Source organism: Pinus tabuliformis, chromosome X (assembly GCF_031772625.1).
Source record: "Pinus tabuliformis cultivar Carrire ecotype Pingquan chromosome X, CPIR1, whole genome shotgun sequence".
NCBI classification, from domain to species: domain Eukaryota; kingdom Viridiplantae; phylum Streptophyta; class Pinopsida; order Pinales; family Pinaceae; genus Pinus; species Pinus tabuliformis.
In genome coordinates this window covers 540,729,097-540,751,464 of record NC_142308.1, presented here as the reverse complement: position 1 = coordinate 540,751,464, position 22,368 = coordinate 540,729,097, and the positions used below count along the sequence as shown (strand labels likewise).

Sequence of the window (22,368 nt, the reverse complement as noted above, 5' to 3'; positions counted from 1 at the left end):
GCTAACGTTGTACTATGGCATGTGGCTTGGAGCCTTCCCCTGATGCCCCACTCCATCCCATCATTATATTATGTGCCACCTACCACTTGATGGATGTATCATGGACATGTCACCCCCTTTAGAGTTTGAAACCACCTAATAGGGTCTTTGGTTAACCCCCTTATTGAGCTTGGAGACACCTATACATGCTAAAGCTCACTATGGAAGGGCATGCCACTATGAAGTGTCCACTTGATTCCATGATTTGTAAGCTCTTTTACTCGATTACTCTAATGATTTGTTGTACTAGAAGGCGAGGGGACGCATTGGATCTTATACAGGATTGCAGGTGGGTTTCCATTTGGGGTTTGGTCTCCCTATATGGGGTCCAAGCCCTCCAAAGGGTCATATTGGCACTTGTAGGGCGAGCGTTGAGAGTCTCCACCATAACAGAGAGCAGATTGTCACTTCATAGTTCCCCCAACGCCATTCATTGATTGCTCGTGTTCCACCTTTTGGGATGAGGATGATGCACTTGGAACACTATCCCTAACTGACTTCACACTTGCACCACACACTTGGTAGATGTTCCAGGACCCAGATGAGCATGTGTCTCACCATGGGAGATAGAGGGAGGATTTATGTCATCATTATAGCCCTTACAAATGGTATACAAGCATCATCGATCCACTTGGAGACCCATGAGGATGTTATTGTGCTCCCACACCCACTTGGGGCACCACATTTGATTTGCTTGGATATCAAGGGGGCCACCACCTTGGTCCCTGTTACCACTCAAACCAACAGGGGACCTAAAAGGGGTTTCTAAGAGGGCAACTACTAAGTCAAGGGCAACAGTCGAGGCTTAGTCCATTGTTACCACAACTAAGTCTGCCTCCTCTTTACGGACTTTCATTGATGGGAGGAGTTTCAATAGTGTAGGGATCACTTTGTAAAGTAGATGTGAATGGATAGGTGAGAAGTGACCTTGAAAACCCTTTCCCAAGGATGGAGTGAGGAAGGAAACTTGCTTTCTCTTTAAGTAAGGGACTTGGTCCACCAGAGGTAAGGGGTGAGGATTGGAGGGTTGAGGGAGAAAGGATAGGATTATAAAGGAGTTTCTCAATTCCTCTAATTCTTGGAAACTTGGATTCGCAAATGGTCCTTAATAAATAGTCTTTATTGAGAAAAGGGACCACACGGGGTCAAGTGGACCCAACCTAGGTTTGGGGATGGAATGCAACAACCAATGATGTTCCTATCCTGGACAAGGTGAGGGGAAAAGACCAAACGAGAATATTTACTTAAAAAGGTTGAATTGATTTTATTGAGGTCTACCCTTGGGGATGCCTAGGCAAAACTTGATCCTAGAGCTAGGGCTTGGGATTCCTAGAGATTCCACTGTTAGAATTGCCTCAAATTTGGAGAAGAGGGAGGGGACCCACCAGCATAGTAGCTTGTAGGAGATCGAAGTTTTTCCTTGGGTCAATTCCCGAGAAATTGATGCCCTAGGTGACCTGATGGGGCTAGACTTGGGGAAAAAGGGGAAAATAGTAAAAAATAAGGTTAAAATAATCACCCCTTTAAGGGACCAGTGCCTAATTCACTTGGGGATACACAGTCATGGATGATAATGAGTAAGAACTTGGTTTCTTGATCAAGGAGGCCAGAAAGTCAACTTCATCCAATGTTGGGAGAAAGACAAGAAAAGTGACCTTCAAACATTTATACTTCAAACCAAACGATGCAAGCTTATCAAGACAAATAATCTCTAGGACATTTCATTCATATAGCATTGGCCCATACACTAAATTAAAACATGCTCAATTCCACATTTCAATTATGCAACAACTAGCCCTAATTTTAGCAGTATGCAACAACAAGAATAATAACATCAAAATTCACTTAAAATGTTATAGAGTATATCCAACCAACATTTCGTTCACAAGACAAAGCTCCAAGACAAGATAAATAATCCAAATCCATACATCAAAATTCATCCATCTCTAGAAAATACCCTCCAAGGAAAAATGTGAAGTTCTTTATGATTAGAGAGATCCCAAGTCAAGTGATCATACAAATGAGTGTATCTAACATCAATATATAGCCTCCTAAGGAGTTTGAATTAGCCTATGGGCCTACATTAGCCCCTAATGATAAAATAATGTGCAAACAAAACCCCTATTGGTGACAAGCCCACCAAACTAGCTCACAAATGTAAAAATAAGCCTCACAAGGGGCCAAATAATAATATATGCATGTCGCAGGGCCCTCCAAAGGCTCAATGATATCCTGAAGTGCCATATTGAGGAATGAATTCCTCGGAATATGATGGACAAGGGGTGGCCCCTTGTTCTCGAAGTAGTAGACTTGTGGTGCTCTAGTGGGTATGAGGGCACATAGATGACCTCATGGGTCTCCATATGAATCAGAGATCCTCTGCAAGGGTCCAAGTGGTAGATGCTACCATGACATCGTACAAGTCCTGAGACACCTATAAAGAGTGTGGGGCTCCTATGGGGGCCTGTTGGCATAATGTATCAAGCATATCATCATCACCCCAAAAGTGGATCGCTAGTAATATCTGAGCATCCATGAAAATTCGTGGAGTGTTGTCTGTTGTTGTGGAGGCCAATAGCTCTCTATGCATACCCTACGTGTGCCAATGTAGATCTCTAGGGTTAGGATTCCATATAGGGAGACCAAACCCAAATGGAAACCACCTGTAATCCTGCATAAGATCCAATGCGCCCCCTAGGCTTCCAGTACAACCAGTCATTAAAGCAATAGGGTAAAAGAACTCACAAATCATGGATAACAACGTGGGCACTTCATAATGGCATGCCCTTCCATAGTGGGCCTTGGCATGTGCTAGTGTCTCCAAGCTCCAAAGAGGGTTAGCCAAGTAGCTTATTAGGTGGTTTTAGCTCTTAAAGGGGATATTATGTCCAAGGTAGATCCCTCTAATGGGGGTGACAAGTGACAAATAAGTGGAATGGAATAGGGAATGAGAGGGGCAATCCTGGGCCACATAGTGGGGCATAGGGGTAGCTAGATAAGGGGAAGTCCACACTTCGGTATGTAATGTATAGGAGGGAGCAATCGTGGTACATGATTTGCCCCGACCTTGATTTTTCCACCCTTCTTCATATACCTTTTGCCTTTTATGAATTTTCTTTAATTAACTGATCTAGGCTCAAAGGACATGAGCATGATGTGTAAGCTATAGTAGTGATTACCCCCGTTTAGGTAGGGCGGTTCATTGCCCTTCAGGGGTTGGGACAATCATGGGTTCCTGAAGGATAGAGGAGGCTCATCTGGGGCCTATGGAACCAGGATGATGGCCATGGATTGGGGTAGAGCTCATGTAATGGCTTTTGCCTACATGCTAATTATTTTTGTCCCGACCATCTTTTGCATTTTGTGGTACAATTTCTTGTTAAATGTGGCCAATTATGCTTCACTTTTTCTTTTAGTTGCTTCAACCTCTGGGGCATCATTCTAGGCTTGACCCAAGGTGGGGGCAAGGGGATAGGAAGGCTAGCCCTATGTGGACCCAGGTGGGAGAAAAGGTGAATGGGGGTATAGTGAGTGGAAAGGGAGTAATATGTGCGGGTAAAGGAGCGGGACCACGCACCCAAAGTTGGGGTTTCCCAAGTGGTACCACCCTAGAACCGAATGGTCAATAAAGGAGATCCCACTAGACTAAGATCCAAGGGTAACAACCAAAAGAGATCAAGGGGACAAGAGCACAAACTAAGCCCACTATTTCCGCCAAATCCCCCCATCAATTAATACCCAGAAGTATCCATGACAAGTAAACCCAATACTCAATTACCAAATGACAAGCCATACCTTTAGATTCAGGAGGCCCACCTTCAAACATACGATCAATGCAGGTGGGTGAGGGATCACATGGCTGGCTTAGGTGGCTGAGAAATGGCACAACGAGCTAGTAGGAGGCATCAAAGGGCTGCTGGCTGCTGGCTGAGGCTCATCATGGAGAAAAATTTCTTTTGGGGATATCACCCACAAAGTGGTGGGTAACAATCCCTATGTTTGGAGCCTATTCTCTTACATTGGCACACTTTGGACTCCACTAGGCCTCTTCAAGGGTCCAACAACTCATTGTATTCACTACTTTTCCCTCTTGGGAGGCTTGGTTTTATATTATGGAGCTATCTTGTGGGGTTGTAACCAAGGCATGTTATTGTTGTACATTATTTTATTATTTGCAACTTAATTAAGCTTAATTAGGCAATTCAAACTCTTTAGGAAGGATATAAATTGATGAGAGCTCATTTGAGTTTCATCATCACTCGGATTTGGATCATTTGTATCTCTTGAGATTTTCACTAGACCTTTTGATGGACGAATTGGAGAATTAATGGATTTCGATGTTTGGAAGTTCTTAATTTTGTCTTGGAGCTTCACTTTTCTTTCACTTGATGATTGGAATAATTTCACTATACATTGTGAGTACTCTTTTCATGCTTATCTTGTAATTTTGTCTCATGAAATGATCTATGGAATATTTTCATTCATGACGCTGGTGTAGCTGCTCTTGGGCTTATGTGAAGTTGCTTATCTTGTCTTTGTGAGGGATTTTTCATATTGATTGTTGAAATGTATGGTGGATTATTGTCCTAGGGATACATGATTGCTCATGCATTATCTTGATAAGTCATCATTTGCAAATAATTAGAAGTATAAATTTCCCTTGTAACCTAGTTGCTGCTAATGCCATGCAAAGTTGCTGGGGAACTCCTTGATTGAAATTAAGCATCTCTAAACATTGTTTCCATTAGACTCCATTCTCCCAATAGGCTAGGCATTGGTCTAGTCCAAAGGTTATCGCAAACGAATATTCTTCTCACCTCCCTTCCCTCTTTCTAAGCCCTAACCTAGTAGGCCTCTTAGGGCATCATCTAAAATCATTTCTATCCATTGAAAATTGGTCAACTACTGCACTGGGGTCTTCTTGAGAGGTCCTCCAAATTTGAGGTTGATCCCACGGTGGAATGTCAAGATATTTGAAGCCCTAGCTTGAAGACCGTTTTCGTCCCTAGGTTCCCTTTGGTTGGTGGCTTCATTAGGATCGTTGCACTCAAATTCCAAGAAGAATTCAATTCCTTTGTGTTGATTTGGGGTAGTATCAGATGTGCTCTAAGTCTCAAATTTTGTAGGGAGGATTGGGCACAGGTATTCCAAAGAACCCAAAAAGCGTTTTGGGAAATTCCACCCAGAAGTGATTTTATTAAGATAATTAATATTTTTAATCGGGTTTCTAAGTCTAAACTTAGGAAAATTAAAATATTAATGGGTATTAATCTAATAAGCGCTGAAACTTCTAGAAAAAGCCATGGATCAAGCCAAAACGATTTGAGCCTTTGATTATGATTTAATCTAGGCTGTTGGTTGTCCAACAGGAAGATATTAGAAGTGACTTGAGGGTCATTTGGAAAACACACATAGAGATTGAGAAAATCGATTTTCTGAGGTGAGAAGTTCTCAAGTGGAAAATCGATTGAGGAGATCTTGCAGCAGAGGGGCAGTGAGAATCCGGGAGAAGGAATTTCCAGAGAGTACAACGCAGAGAGAGGACAAAAAGACATTTAGAGGAAGGCTGACGAAAGGTAGCGCAATCAGTGAGGGAAGTCGAGTTCTTGCTGAGGGAATTCGAAGTTTAGTTGCCGGAAACTAGGGTGTGAGTCTGGGAGGTAGAAAAGTCGACTTCTCAGCCAGTAGAGGATCCAGAGGAGAGGCAAGCGTAATACCGAGGAGGGGTGATGCGGAAGTTGCCCAGGGTGATGTAGTTCTGTGCAGAGGCCACATAGAGGGTGACGCAGAGCCTCCATAGCTGAAGGATTAGTCACTGATTCTCCAGTGACAGGGTGAGATCATTTTACCATTCTTTTGTTCAGTATTCTCTTTGTAACGAATTGCTAGTTGAGCATCCTAGAATTGTAATCAGAATTTTCTCCTGCATAATAATAAACCCTCAGAGTCGCTGCACTGATTTTCCCACATTGGGTTTCTCCGGGTACTATTTGTCCGAAAATAACTGTCCTATGTGTTGTACTTTTCTTTCTTGCTCAACATTTTGTTTCTGCATATATGTAAATTAAGTGAAGGCTGCAGATATATTTACTTCAAAATTTATCGTAGAAGACAATAAATAACAAGTATGATTTAATCAAGTAGGAGAAGTAACATCAATTTCTTGCAGCAGGGATTCCAGCTTAGGATTTTTCACACTTTGATCCTATTCTCCTCCTTAACTTGGTCAAGATCATCCATTTGTTGTTCTAATCCAAACCCTTGACCTCGTTCGGGCCCACTTGGGTTTCTTTGTGGTCCCACTATATTACAACTTCAATTTCACAAAGATCACTTAAAACCCTAGTCTTCTAGGATTCTTTGATCTTGGGCACTTTATTGCAAGTAACACTCCTCAAACCCTAGGTCTAGGTATCCTCTTAGCCCTTCTAAGAGAGTCATCCGTCTTGCTTCTATAACTAGTAAGCCCATTATCCGAGCCTCTCTTGTCAATAGGCTTTAGGAATCACCCCACCTTCTATCATTGATCCATCTATTCTAGTGATTCCTCTTGCACTGAGACTCCTCCCATTAGTGAAAGTCCGTAAAGAGTAGGGAGCTTTCGTTGAGCTGACGATGGGCCATCGCTCCATTGTTGCCACTTGATCTAGTAGTTTCTCTATAGGATTCCCCCTAGGACCCTTTCTAGTTTGAGCGGTAACAAGGACCTCCCTAGTCTCTCAATGGGAAACCATCCTTATCTAGGCTTTGAATCAACTCCTTCCCATCTGGTTGTGTCAAGGCGAGCCTGAGGGCATACTGGGTCTAGTGGTGTCATCGTGAAGAATCCTCAAAGCAAGATCATAGTTGACCAATGTCTTGGGTCGTGGAGGTACTTCAGGGATTGTGTCATTTGCGAGTGCTATCAGGAGGCTCCAGTCTTTCAATGCTGCACTTGCTTAGGCCATGTACTTCTTTGAAAGGCCGAGTACCTGTGTAGTGGGTGCCCTCAAGGTTCGGGCTGCAGTGATCACCTGACAAAACAACATGGATTCTAGTGAAAGCAGCCATCCATTAGAGACCAAGATCAATAATGCATCCAAGTGAACCAAACTTGAATGTTAAGAGCATATTAATACTTCAACCGAAGATCACTTTCTAAAAGCAAGACCAAGTCCTCGCAAAGGTATTTTCTCCCTTGGTAAGGGTGGCTAATCGTCAACCCTATTAGGTGCTTCTGTCCCCTAACGAGAGGTAACATTTCCTTGGACCACCTCTCAATTGATAAGTGTTAGCATATAGCAATGTGGTAATGGGGGGGTGAAGACTTCATGGTCAAGTGCCATGGTCGAAGGGACCAACTGATGGAGGTTTCCACATCCTGAGTGTATGGATGTAAGGAGGGAGCATTCATGAATGTATGAGTTACCATCCCGAACTTATTTTTCCACCCCTCTTGTGCGCCTTTTACTTCTTTTTGATTATTCCTTGTATTACAGCATATAGCTCTAGGGTTAGAGCTTGCTAATTATGATGTAGTAGTTTTATTGCCCATTAAGATGAGTGAGTTTATCACTCATTGAGGTTGGGACATGCAAGGGTTCCTTTTTGATGTAATGGAGCATCATGTGCTCAAGAACTGGGTGATGGCCATATGAGGGAGGTAGAGCTCATGCCAGGCTTTTGCCCACATGCTAATCTCGATGTCCCAACCATCTTTTGCATTTTGATTTTTTGTTTGTTTTTGTTTTGTTGTGGCCATAATATGCTTTTTCTTTTCTTTTAGCCGCATCAACCTCCCAGGGGAAAGTTTCCAGGCCCTACTCCATGTATGTGAACATGTGAGTGCCAAATCCATAGGAACTAATGACAAGTTGAACCCGAAGAATTAAGGTGAGATGTGGGGCTTATAATGTGGCATGGAAAATGTTAAGTATGGTATAGGAAAAATGAAACACATTATCTTAATCATGGCTTTCCAAGTCGTGCCCCTCTTATAACCCAAGGGGTTTGAAGGGAGGTCCGACTTGACTAGGGTTAAAGATTAACCCCCCCGGTAAGGTGAGAGAACAAAATTACGGTCAAAGTTTGTCAATATTCCAGATCACCCTGTTATCCATACCAAATTCCCAAAACAAGCAAGTATAAGCACCCGATTGGAAAATGACCAAAGTACCTTTTGAATAGCAACCCGCCTTCATCCAAGTGTCAATGCTGGATGGTGAGAGGCACATGGCTGATGCAAATGGCGAAGGTACATGGCATATCATCATCCAATGGTGGCTCGCAGGGGTTGCTGGCTGACTGTATTTCCAGCTAGTTGTCAAATGGAGGAGAACAATTTTGTCCTATGGGGTTGCTCATTTTGGTGGCTAACACATATTAGAGCATTCACCACCACACCATCCTCATCAAGGCAAAGGGTTGAGCACCTCAAACAACTCGTGAACAGAAAAACCACTAGCTTCAGGGAGACCACTTCAACATCAACTAGCAAAAATGAAAGGAGTAGAGTGGCATCCTCTCACAAATTGATCCAACAATCATCCACACGCAGTACACTGGCAATAGCAAAGTATCTGCCACGAAGTCCACTGCTAAATCCTAGGCACTAAACCACACCCTACCCAGGAAAAACAACCCCAAGCTATGCACCAGAGGCTCTTGGTATTCGTTCTTGGCCCTTCAACAACTTCTTCCCTAGTCTGTCTGGCCACCTGCATGCATTTCTCTACAGGCACCTGAAACCATATTTGGGTTTGAGGTAGGGGCTTCAAGGGTGATAGGAGAGAGGTGCCTCTCTTCTTTCCTCTCGCTGATTTGCCTCATCTTCAATATATACATGCACAAGCACATAAACATACACAAACGCACCAACCATCTCCTTAATCTTTGATATAGTTTTGAAAGTAAATTTCTTCAATTGATGAACAATTGGTTTTCCCAATTTTTGATGGAAAAATTACAAAATTTATGCATACCATTAAAAAGTATACTACCAGAATCATTGTTTGCACTAGAATATTATCTTAATGAACTTCTAGTTTGTTGCATCATGTTTGATGTGTTGATATGTTGCTTCTTAAGCTTACATTTCTCGTTGGATTGATATGATTATGCTATGGTTTTTCATCTTTTCATGAATTAGGTATTTTATTATCTTTAGGATTATAAAAGGCCTTATCAGGATTTTCTGAATCAATAGATTCTACACCAAATTGAAATACAACCCATAAACTAGAATGTTCATGGTGTTAGATTTTGGGCACTAGACTCAATGCACACACATGCTAGATCTGGTAACAGTCTCAAATTAACTAATTAAATGAAACACACTAATGTGCCTAACCATAAACAAATTTAGCACAACAAAACTTATAAAACCAAGAATTAGATCATGCACAGTAAACACAATTTCAGCCCCATAACACATTACTTAGTAGTCCTTCAACAAGGATCTAGGGTTTCCATACTAGGAAAAATGGCCCTTTTATTACGCTTAGTAAAATGCCAAATACAAGGGAAAACTTACATAGAAAAAACCCTTGTCCCTACTATTGAAACCCTCCTCAGTGTCCATTCCACAATTTGCTCACAGTACTTTCCATAGTTTGCTCATTTTTTGTTGCTCTTGTGATTGTCCAATCACTAGAAGTCAAGGGAAAACTCAGCCCTTCTCTGCTATCCACAGGGGCAAACTATAATATCCCATTTCAAAGATATTCCTCGAAACCCCAGTGAACTCCAACCAAATATGCACAAAGATATAATAATCGGGAAGCTCAAAATGATAGAAATAACAGTGGTGCAACATATAATAATATAAACATGAAATATAAGCAGATACTCAAGAAATGCAGAGAAAAATGCTAAGCCATTTTATTATACTGAGTAATAGAATGAGTACAGGAGGTGATCAGAGAGATGGCACCTTGACTTGCACCAAGCAAGTGAAGAAATACATTCAGAATAGCAAAGGAATGGCCTCTCTCTGAACTATGTGGACGCTGCTAGGAAACTGCCGTGCTGCTGCTACTCCTGGATATCAAATGAGGATTTGGGGCTGTTCCCCTCCTCAGAAAATGCTGAAACTTTGGAATCAGCCTCTACTCAGAAAACCCAGAAAAACCCAGAAAGCGTTTCTGAAATGGCTGACCCCCGAAAATCGCCCCCTTGGGGAATCACGCAATCCCTCAAGGCTTTGCACTGCCACTGAGTAGAATTCTCCAAAATACTGCATGAAACTCTGCCAAACTCCTCCAATATGCAAGAGCTGATTTCTTGCTCAATCTCCCAGCTCAAATCCTCCACAAACCCCCAATCTGGAACTACTCCCAGAAAACTGCGTCCCTCTGTCTCAAGACTACGTAGTCCTCCAATGCTCAGCTCCGCCTCGATGCTAAAGATCAAAACTACTGCGAAATGACTGCTGAAACTATCTTGCCCGAGTAGGCACTTGAAGTCCCCTGGGGCTAAGGGTGAGATCTATGAACAAAGACACTCAGTGCTGTAAACAGTGCTGCAGACAGGCTAAACAACCAGCGTGCTCCAAGTCGAAGTGACTAGCTCAAATGCTCATAACTGAATGCCAAAATGAGGAGGCTCCTCTCTCCTTTATAGCATTGGCCTCTCTCAATCCCAAGGCTCACCTCCTCCAATGTAATCTCCTCTTGCCATGTGTTCCTTTTCCCATCTGCGCAATCCCTCCAAGTGTCTGCGTGGGCCCCATCTCTGCATGGTCCTTTGCCCCCCTTGGCTCCCCTTTAAGTCACAACGTTGTGCTACTAGGAAGTGACTTTTATTCTAAAAGTGAGTTATGTCCCCTTTTTCCTCACCTTTTTATTTACAAATAACTATAGAAGGCAAAATTGAGCAAAATCGAATATTCCAATTAGCCATGGCTAATTAGGAATATTACAGTCTCCCCCGGCAAAATGTTGCTTGTCCTCAAGTAGTTGAAGTGATGGATGCTGCAAAATTTTATCACTCTCCCAAGTGGCATCCTCATCCGGCAAATTCTTCCACCTCACCAAGAATTCCCGAATTGTCCTGTTCCGTAGTTGCCTCTCCCTGGTATCAATAATAGCCTCTGGCTGCAACACCAAATGCCCCTCATCATCCGTGGGTGGTAGCTCATCTGTCACTGTCACATGCTATCCCAACGCCTTCTTCAGGCATGATACATGAAAAACGTTAGGAATATTGCTGCCTTGGGGCAGCTCCAACTCATATGCAACCTGTCCAATCCTACGTATCACCCTGTATGGCCCATAAAAGCGGGGCTTGAGCTTTTCAGCTCCCTTCTGCTTCAGTGACGACTGTCGGTATGGCTGTAATCATAGGTAGACCAAGTCTCCTACCTCAAACTGCCTCTCCACCCGACCCCTATTGGCATATAGCTTCTGCTGGTTCTGCGTTGTAGCCATATTATCCTTGTGAGCTCGGAGAATATCCTGACTCTCTTGGATCCAAGTCTTGGCTCTCGAAGCCTTGCTAGCACCAAACATCACGTCAGCAAAAGATAAAGGATGATATCCATTCAAAGCATAGAATGGTGACATACCGATGGACATGTGATGTGTAGTGTTGTAGCAGTACTCCCCCAGATGCAGCCACTTCAGCCATGCTCGCTGCTGCCCACTGACATAGTTACGCAAGTAGCCCTCCAACCACTTGTTAACTATCTCTGTCTGCCCGTCTCTCTGTGGGTGATAACTGGTACTCGGTGTCAACTCCATCCCCACCAATCGAAAAAGCCCCTGCCAAAATCTGCCCATGAAACGGCTATCCCTATCACTGGTGATGGTCTTGGGAAGACCATGTAACCTGAAAATCTCTCTGAAGAACAACTCGGCCATCTGTGCTGCTGTGTAGTGTGCGGATATGGCAAAAAAGTGTGAGTACTTTTTCAGCCGATCAACGACGACAAAGATGCAATCCTTGCCCTGTACCATGGGCAACCCTGTGATGAAGTCCATCGAAATGCACTCCCATTTCCCCTTCGGAATGGGAAGAGGTTGCAATAGTCTTGCTGGATGGTTCATCTCTCCCTTGTTCCTCTGGCAAACATCGCACTCCCGGACATGCTGGAGTACGTCCTCCTTGAGGCCCTTCCATGAGAACCTCTCTCTAATGGCCTTATAGGTTTTGGTAAACCCCTGATGACCTGCCAAAGGTGAATCATGTGACGCCTGAAGTATCTTCTTCTTGAGCTGTGATCCCTCAGTCAAGAAGATCCGGTCCCTGTAATAGATGATCTCATCGACCACCCTGTACCTCTCATCCGCCACCTGCCCATTCAAAACCTCACATGCAAATCTATCCTTGGAGTACTCTACTAGGAGTTGAGCCCTCTAGTCTGCGTCCAAGCTCATAAGAGATAACGTGGCTGGTCTACGTGAAAGGGCATCTGCTACCACGTTGTTCTTACCCTTGACATACTGAATGTCAAAGTCATACGCTTGGATCTTATTGATCCACTTCTGCTGCATCTCCTGTAGCTGCTTCTGCTCCAAAAAGAACTTGAGGCTGTTGTGATCAGTCCTCACCCTGAACTTGTTACCCACCAAACACTGCCGGTACTTGGCCAATGCATGCATGATGGCCAGCATCTCCTTATCGTATATGGGATACAACCTGTCGTGCAGAAGGAACTTCCGACTCTCAAAGGCTATAGGGTGACCTCCCTGCATCAACACTGCGCCGATCCCCTCTCTCGACGCATCACACTCCAAAACAAATGGCTGCGTAAAATCTGGCAATGCAAGCACTGGGCAACTGCTCATAACCTCCTTGAGCCTGTCAAAGGCTCGCTGCGTTGTATCTGACCAACTGAATGCCCCCTTCCTCGTCAAATCTGTCAGGGGTGTAGCAAGCTGTGAGAAACCCTTGACAAACTTCCGATAGTAAGTACAATTGCCAATGAATCCTCAAAGTTCTGTCATGTTTCTCGGCTCCAGCCAATCTCTGATGGCCCTGATCTTCTCCTTGTGGACCCTCACTCCGTCCACCCCTATGATGTGTCCCAAGTATAACATCTCCGTCAACCCAAACTCACACTTGGAGAGCTTGGCATAGAACTGCTGCTCCTCCAAGATGCGCAATGCTGTCTCAATGTGCTGGAGATGCTCCTCCCAAGTCCTGCTGTAGATGAGGATATCATCAAAGAACACCAACACAAACTTCCTTAAGTGACTGCGGAAGATGTGATTCATGCAAGACTGAAATGTAGCTGGGGCGTTGGTTAGCCTGAAGGGCATCACCAAAAACTCAAAGTGCCCATAGTGACACTTGAAGGCGGTCTTGGGAATGTCCTGTTCCCTCACGCGAATCTGATGGTACCCAGATCTCAAATCAATCTTTGAGAAGAACCGTGCTCCTCTCAACTCGTTCATCAACTCATTGATCCTGGGTATGGGGTACTTGTTCTTCAGGGTCTTTTTGTTCAGGGCCCTGTCGTCAATGCACATCCTCAATGTGCCGTCCTTCTTCTTCACCAACACCACGGAAGAAGCAAAAGGACTTGTGCTCGACCGAATGTGCCCAAGAGCCAGTAACTCCTGAATGGCCTGCTCAATCTCATCCCGATAGGCCTTGGGATGCCTGTAGGGGGTGGTAAGCACTGCTTGTATGCCCTGCTCAAGATCAATGGTGTGCTCAAAACCCCGGTCCGGTGGCTATCCTGGCGGAATCTCCTCAAATACTGTGGCATACTGGTTAAGGATGGCCTGTATCTTCGGGTGCACTGTCTGTTCTGTAATCCCTGCCTCTTATGCATGTAGCTCCACTGCCCACTCTATGTCTCCCTTCCAGAAGACTGCCTCCATCCGATGAGCCGAAACAGTCTGAGGCGGGTATGTGTGCTGTCCCTGTATCTTCTCATGCCTCCCTGTCTTCTCATCATCCCACTCCATCTCTAGGGCCTTCCAATCTGTAGTGACCTTCCCTAGAGTGATAAGCCACTGAACACCCAGTACTATGTTGGTGTCCGGAATGTTGACCACGAAAAAGTGGTCAGTCAGTGTGTAAGTGCCCATCGTCACTGATAACTCTGGGACGTAACGAGCACACACCATGGTCTGATCTCCTGGGACCAAAACTGAAAACCCATCGAAGCTCTCTGTCAGTATACCTCTCCGCTCAACCATCTGTGCATCGATGAAGTTGTGGGTTGCCCCGCTGTCGACCAAAACTGATACTCTCTGGCCACGTATTGTCCCCCGTACGCGCAACGTCAAATATTTGGGAACTCCTCGCAATGCTGCAAGGGCCCCTCTAGTAGGTGCGAAAGCTACACCACCTGCTGGTGGTGGTGGAGGTGGCAAAGGACCCTGCATGGCATGACTATCTCCTGCCTCCACATCATCCTCCTCATCCTCTTCCCCATTGCTCTCGGAGAAGACCTCAATAAAATGTGCTTTGCCAGCAACACATCTATGTCCCGGTGCCCACGGCTCTTGACAAGTGAAGCACAACCGCTTCTTCTTCAACTCGCTCCTAGCATCATTGTCAATTTGTACTCATCCTGGATTCCCTTTCGGAGGCGGAATCCTCACATCCTTCCCCTTAGGCTGAAAAGCCTGTCGCTGGGGGTAAGGTGTCTGGGTCCTGGGTAAGACATCCTGTAAGTCTTGGGTCCTGCTAATAGCATCTTGAAGTGTGAAAACCCTGTCGCTGGGGGTAAGGTGTCCGGGTCCTGGGTAAGACATCCTGTAAGTCCCAGGTCCTGCTAATAGCATCCTGAAGTGGTTGGTCTAGCATATTTGACTAGACCTCGAAGTGGCTCTGCTAACCCCTCAACATACATGTAGATCCTCCGTGCTGTGGATAGATTTGGCACCATCACTGAAACCCTCAAAAAGTCCGCAATGTAGGTCTCTGGGCTCCCTATCTGTTTGAGCCTTGTCAGCTCAACAAAGTGCTGTTCTGGATCCCTCCGGTCAAACCTCTCCATCAGTGTCCTGGTGAACTCGGCATACGTCGTCACTATGGAATGCCTGAGTGTAACCATCCCATGGAACCACCAATCCTGGGCCTCACCATCCAAATGTAATGTCGCCACCTTAATGGCCTTTGCCTCCGACATCTGGTTAAGCTGGAAATAGATGTCCAACTTCTCCACCCAAGACCTTGCCGAACTGTTCGATGAACCATCAAACGTAGGCAAGTGGAATCTACTAGCTGTGCAGTGGGTGTCTCCATCGTGATAATGCCGGTGTCCTCTGTGATGGTCGCGGGGTCTATTATCTCGCTGGAGCTGAACATAGTCTCTGAATGAGAGAGCATCCCTGAACTCCTGCCCATAAGCCTGATACTCTGCAAAATAATCGCCCATATGACCGGGCTCTATCTCTTGTTGGGCTCCTGCCCCCGTGTCTGCCCCTAGGAAAGTGGGCATGGTAGAGCGTGTAAGGGCATGCGAGGCCACCTGTTGAGTAGTATCACGCTGCTCTGGCAAATGGTGGGATGCACCTGATCCCTCACCAACCTGGAAAACCTGTGGGCTCTCACGCTGTCTAGCCTCTACTGCTATGAATCTCTGCTTCATCACCTCAATCTGCCTCGACAGATCCTGCACTGATTTGAGGAGTATATCTGCAAATCTCTTCCCGTCCTCGTCTGCCATCGGATCCTCCTGCCCTGCATCCACCCTAGGCTCCTTCTGTTCTGCGTCCACCACAAGCTTCTTCTGTTCTGCGTCCACCACCAGAATACGGTCTCCCTCTCCGTAGGTGTTCTCCAACCTACGCCCAGTGTCTCTATATCTCCTACCTCTGTAACAGATATAGGGTTTTTCCCCCGGTGTCATAGATTGTTAGCTCCACAGGCTGAGCCAAATCTATGCTTTGATACCACTGTAATATCCCGTTTCAGAGATATTCCCCAAAACCCTAGTGAACTCCAACCAAATATGCACAAAGTTATAATAACTGGGAAGCTCAACATGATAGAAATAACAGCGGTGCAACATATAATAATATAAACATGAAATATAAGCAGATACTCAAGAAATGCAGAGAGAAATGCTAAGCCATTTTATTATACTGAGTAATAGAATGAGTACAGGAGGTGATCAGAAAGATGGCACCTCGACTTGCACCAGGCAAGTGAAGAAATACACTCAGAATAGCAAAGGAATGGCCTCTCTCTGAATTGCGTGGATGCTGCTTGGAAACTGCCGTGCTGCTGCTACTGCTAGATATCAAATGAGGATTTGGGGCTATTCCCCTCTTCAGAAAATGCTGAAACTCTGTAATCAACCTCTACTCAGAAAACCCAGAAAAACCCAGAAAGCGTTTCTGAAATGGCCCAATCCCGAAAATCGCCCCCTTGGGGAATCACGCAATCTTTCAAGGCTCTGCGCTGCCACTAAGTAGAATCCTCCAAAATACTGCCTGAAACTCTGCCAAACTCCTCCAATATGCAAGAGCTAATCTCTAGCTCAATCTCCCAGCTCAACTCCTCCACAAACCCCCAATCCAAAACTGCTCCCAGAAAACTGCGTCCCTCTCACTCAAGACTACGCAGTCCTCCAATGCTCAGCTCCGCCTCGATGCCAAAGATCAAAACTACTGCGAAATGACTGCTGAAACTACCTTGCCCGAGTAGGCACTCGAAGTCCCCTGGGGCTAAGGGTGAGATCTTCGAACAGAGACACTCAGTGCACTAAACAGTGCTGCAGACAGGCTAAACAGCCAGCGTGCTCCAAGTCGAAGTGACTAGCTCAAATGCTCATAACTGAATGCCAAAATGAGGAGGCTCCTCTCTCCTTTATAGCATTGGCCTCTCTCAATCCCAAGGCTCACCTCCTCCAACGTAATCTCCTCTTGCCACGTGTTCCTTTTCCCATCTGCGCAGTCCCTCCAAGTGTCTGCGTGGGCCCCATCTCTGCGTGGTCCTTTGGCCCCCTTGGCTCCCCTTTAAGTCACAACGTTGTGCTACTAGGAAGTGACTTTTATTCTAAAAGTGAGTTATGTCCCCTTTTTCCTCACCTTTTTATTTACAAATAACTATAGAAGGAAAAATTGAGCAAAATCGAATATTCCAATTAGCCATGGCTAATTAGGAATATTACACAAACTCAACAGTCCACTCAACCTCCTCAAAACAGCCCTGCTTGGGCCCTCTCTCCTCTCCACAGATCCTCTCGACCCTCCATAGGCCCTCTCATCCCTCCATAGGCCTAAGGCCTGCTCGACCTTCTCCTCCACAAGATGCTCTCTTTCCAACCACCACAGGCCCTCTCGGTCCTCTATAGGTCTGAGGCCTACTCGACCTTCTCCTTAACAAGATGCTCTGTTGCCAACAACCACAAGCCCTCTCGACCCTCCACAGGTCTAAGGCCTACTCGAACTTCTCCTTGACAAGATGCTCTCTTGCTAGCAACCACATGCCCTCTCGACCCTCCACAGGTTTGTGGCCTACTCAACCATCTCCTTGATAAGATGCTCTGTTTCCAACAACCACAGGCCCTCTTGGCCCTCCACAAGTCTAAGGCTTACTCAACTTTCTCCTTGACAAGATGCTCTCTTGCCAACAACCTTCCACATGCCCTCTCGACCCTCCAAGGTATGAGGCCTACTCGACCTCTCCCGCACAAGATACTCTCTTCCTAACTACAAGAATGAATCACTCACCCTTGTACTTATACTTTTCCACAGGGTGCAATACGATGGGTCTATCCCATGGTTATTAGAATACCACGTGTCAGCAGAATACCCTGGGTCTATACCGTGGTTCATCAAAATGCCATTGGTCTATGGGTGCAAAGCCCCATTACTTAGCCCACTCGCCCCATCCACTTGCCCCACATGTGAGAATATTCTCGATGCTACCCAAAACATCAACACTTCCTCTTAGTGAGGGATGTATTCTCACTACACCATTGGGAAGTGGTCCTGCCTTAGAACTTGGAACACTTTTCAACCCTTGATCTGCTACCATAACTACTTCATATGACACAAAAGCAATTCCCGCTGTTTGACAGGGAGCATTCTTTGAAGACAACTTGCTCCTAGAAGCCTCCCACTCCTGAGCATCTTGCATGGCCATCTTGTACTATGACACAATCTTTGAAGACTACTCTCTCCCATTTGCATGGCCATCTCATACCATGACTCTTGGAAGACTACTCTCTCTCACCTGCATGGCCATCTTGTACCATGACTTCTTGAACTTGAAGGTTGTCTTCCTATGAGCTGCTGACTCCCTTTGAGCTTGCTGACTCCTTTTAACAACTGACAACCTCCTAGGCCTGCTCACTCCCTTTGAAGCCTGACTCCCTCTGACTCCATATCATAGGCCTTCTCAACCCTCAAAGTCTCTTCTTGAACTTCACTCCAAGTTTCTCACTTGGATCTCAATGGCTATCTCAACCCTCTAACCATCTTAGTCCTGCCGCCCTTCTCCTATCGTAGGAATAGATTGGGCCCTTACTTAGCCCCTCCAAGCTTAGATCTCTTAACAAGACCTTCACTCACGGATCATAATGAATCTCTCATTCTCTTGTGCTGATCTCCTCTCAAAATCCTAACACATTTGATGAATGAATCTCTCATCCATTTATCTCTATCTACACACCAGTTTGTAGCTATCCACAACTCCTCGTGTGAATGATCTACTCCACGTCTCACTAGGTCTGTTGATTCTGGCTTTCACAACCCATACAAGCAGTTTACCATACTTAGCCAATTCTCTTGGCATGGGTCTTCAAAACACTGCTGCTACATGTAGCGATTCCTACAACTCCCTCTCAAAGCTATCACTTGTGCAAATCTCAGATCCAACTGCCTTTCTCAGAGTCCATGATTTGATACCATGTTAGATTTTGGGCACTAGATGTTGTGCGCACACACACAAGATTTGGTAACAATCTCAAATTAACTAATTAACTGAAGCACACTGATGTGCCTAACCATAAACAAATTTAGCACAATGTAACTTATAAAACCAACAATTAGGTCATGCATAGTAAATACAAAATTTCAGCCCCAAAACAAAATTCTTATTATTCTTTCAACAAGAATCTAGGGCTCCCATATCACGAAAAATGGCCCTTTTATAATGCTTAGTAAAATACCAAATATAGGGGAAAACTTACATAGAAAAGTCTTTTTCTTTACTATTGAAGCCTTCCTTGCCATGCCACAATCTACTCACTCTACTTGCCACAGTCTACTCATTGTTGGCTGCTCCTGTAACTGTCCAATCACTAGACGTTAAGGGAAAACTCAACCCTTCTCTACTGTCCAAACATGGGAAAACTCAACCCTTCTCTGCTGTCCAAACAAGGGAAACTCAACCCTTCTCTGTTGTCCAAACAACGGGCAAACTCAACAACCTTATTGGTTTGCCTAAGGACTACTTGACCTCCTCAAAATAACCCTGCTTAGGCCATCTCATCCCTCTCAGCCTTTCACAAGCCCTCTCGGCCCTCCATAGGCCTGAGGCCTACTCGGTATTCTCCTCCACAATATGCTCTTTTTCGAACCACCACAAGCCGTCTTGGCCCTCCATAGGTCTGAGGCTTACTCAGCCTTCTCCATGACAAGATGCTCTCTGGCCAACAACCACAAGCCCTCTTGGTCCTCCACAGGTCTAAGGCCTACTCAGTCTTCTCCTTCACAAGATGCTCTCTTGCCAACAACCACAAGCCCTCTTGGCCTTCCATAGGTCTGAGGCGCACTCAACATTCTTGTTGACAAGATGTTCTCTTGCCAACAACCACAGGCCCTCTCGGCCCTCCACAGGTTTGAGGCCTACTCTACCTTCTCCATGACAAGATGCTTTTAATAGCATGGGTCATCAAAATACCATGGGTTATTAGAATACCATGTGTCATCAGAATACCTATACCATGGGTCTATGGGCGCAAAGCCCCATCACTTAGCCCGCTTGCCCCACACGTGAGAATACTCTTGATGCTACCCAAAACATCAACAAATGGTTAAAATAATATCATATTGGCAAGTGGATAATGGACTTTGTAGAAAATTGTAATTACAATGAAATCAACTATGGATGCAAAGAGTAAGTTAGCATATGTCAAAAGTTGTCTTTCCTTTGAGCATATCCTTAAACAAGCTTTAGAGTTCCAAACCAAGACAACTCCAAGTAAATGCTTGAGCAAGTACGCAAGTACCTCTAGCCTCATGCGCCTTTTATTAACCATGTAATGATACAAATCTTGCACTTGGACATCTACCTATTGGACGTCCATCTTCTCCTATAAGCTATGACAGATCTCTTGACCTAGGTTCCTTCCATCTTCTATAAGCTATGACATGTCAAGATAATTACACAGTGTGAACATGCTTTTTTCTTGATAATCACATTCCTATGATATTCCAATCTCTATTTTGCATTATACTATTGAAATGATCCCAGGAAGAGAACTCATTAATTCATAAAATCACCAGAAAGCAAGGACTTTATTTTAGAGTCTTACTGTCTGGACATTGTTGCACTTTCTGCCACAGAAAGAGGCATAACAGTGGTATTTAGATTTTCTTATTATCCTTTCAGGACAATTTTTCTTTATTTTTGCTTGTCCTTGATATACTTGCAGGGTGATAGAGTATTGTACGTGAAAATTGATCCATCCGGTGTAGATGCATGGAGATTAGAACCAGTGATAGAACTGCTAAAACATGGAGCAGTTGGAATCATCCCGACAGATACTGTGTATGGCAGACTACAACTGATGTCTTCTTTAAGAATTTTATGGTAGTTGGAGTGAGCATGCAATTATTAATCACTTGTACTATTTTCCATAACAAGACTAAGGTTATTGCCGTGCATGTATTTTGCAAAATCTTAATTGGCTGAAACGATTTATTGCCAAAGCTATATCAAGCTATAATATCCACATACTTGTTGCCCAAGTTGTAGAAATTTCTAGCATTAGGGAATTAATGCAATTTTGAAATTTCACTTCATTTACTTGAGGTTTTTTGGATCTAATCCCTGTTGACTTTAAGCCTTAGGGCTGATCTGAAAGATTAAATTACATAATTAATATCTCATTTCAACCCAATTTAACCTAACAGACCCATATAACAAATATGATATGATTGTACCTCAATACTGTTATCCCCTGATGTGTAGGAGTAGCTAAAGGATTTTCTGACTTGTGATTTTCATCACAATAAGGAGCTCCAAATACCAGTTTTTGCTTCATGATGGTCTATCCTTCACATATATGGGCTTGCCTGAGCCAATTCCATGATGCATTTCACCTTGGCAGTAGAGAATCTCTACACATCTCAGGTGATTTTTGCATTGTAGAGGGTGTATCATGATTTTGCACTCTTGATGAGCACAACCCAGCGTTCCAGTTGTTTATTGAGATCACATCTTGGCCCTGATGTATTTACACTGCTATATCTTATATTATTGCTTTGCATTTGCTGATATTGTTCTATGTATTGGTCATGACCATGGTGAACATTGGTGTAATTTAATAATGAATCATAACACTCTAAATTTTTGTCTTTTTCCTAGTTGTACCATTGTGGGTCATAATTTTCCTTAAGATAAGTGTTTTCACCTTTGAGCTGAGTTGTGCTACCAGAGACCTCGACAGGTGTAGCATGTCCATTTTCCCTAACCATTTTTAGCACATTGTCATATTTCCATCATTTCATGCACATTTATCATTTTCCTGTTCATGGTTTGCTTATCATATGTCATATAGCAAGGTCCAAAGCAAAGAAATCCCATGTATGAGAAGCCTAAATAAAGTCAAAAGAGTTAAAAGCTTGTGGCTTGTTGACCACTACGTGTCAACGACTCATAGCAGTACACCCCCATTTTTTTTGCAAAAGGGATAGCGCCTGATCGATGTATCCGTGCCGTTCAGCTATCATCATCAGAGTGATTTCTAAGATATTTTAATGTAAACCCATTCTGCATGTAGACAATGTAAATAATCTCAGCATATCCATGTCATGTATGTAATGGCCTAGGTAAACCTACTTTTCTGGTGACAATCTACATTCTGGGAGGTTTTTTGTCTCACCGATCCATTCTCGGATGGTCAGCAGAGTTTTTCATCAGTCTTACCCCAAAGCTAGAATGGATTTTGTCACTAGAATCTTAAGCGAGTCCTAGTGTTCTAGATCGAGTCTATGTAAAAGTGATTTGGGAATAATCCTAACTATTTGGTTAGGTTATTTTATTACAAATTGCTTAGTCTGTGCTGGATTATATTTGTCGCAGAAATGGGTAGTCTGTGAGGGTCTATTACAAATGGGTTTTCCCCTTTGTCATGTAAAAAAATATGAAAATCATGAGGTAAAGTGTCTTGAGGGTTGGAAAAATAATTTATCCCCTCATAGGTTAATTAATTAA

At 44.2% G+C, this 22,368-nt stretch overlaps 1 protein-coding gene across 6 annotated transcripts in view; it reads left to right on the top strand.

Annotated features, from left to right (window-relative positions):
• The window catches only part of LOC149141121 (DHBP synthase RibB-like alpha/beta domain-containing protein), a 512,557-nt gene that overhangs the window by 48,796 nt on the left and 441,393 nt on the right, over positions 1-22,368 (top strand). For 5 of the 6 annotated variants that reach the window (XR_016264455.1, XM_089448208.1, XM_089448207.1 and 2 more), the window contains exon 2: positions 20,585-20,742. Coding sequence is in view for 5 of the 6 variants with exons in the window: in XM_089448208.1 (XP_089304334.1) it covers positions 20,585-20,742 (158 nt within the window). In the remaining variant the exon portion in view is untranslated. The remainder of the gene's footprint in view (positions 1-20,584; positions 20,743-22,368) is intronic. The other variant, XM_089448209.1, reaches the window with a different exon arrangement.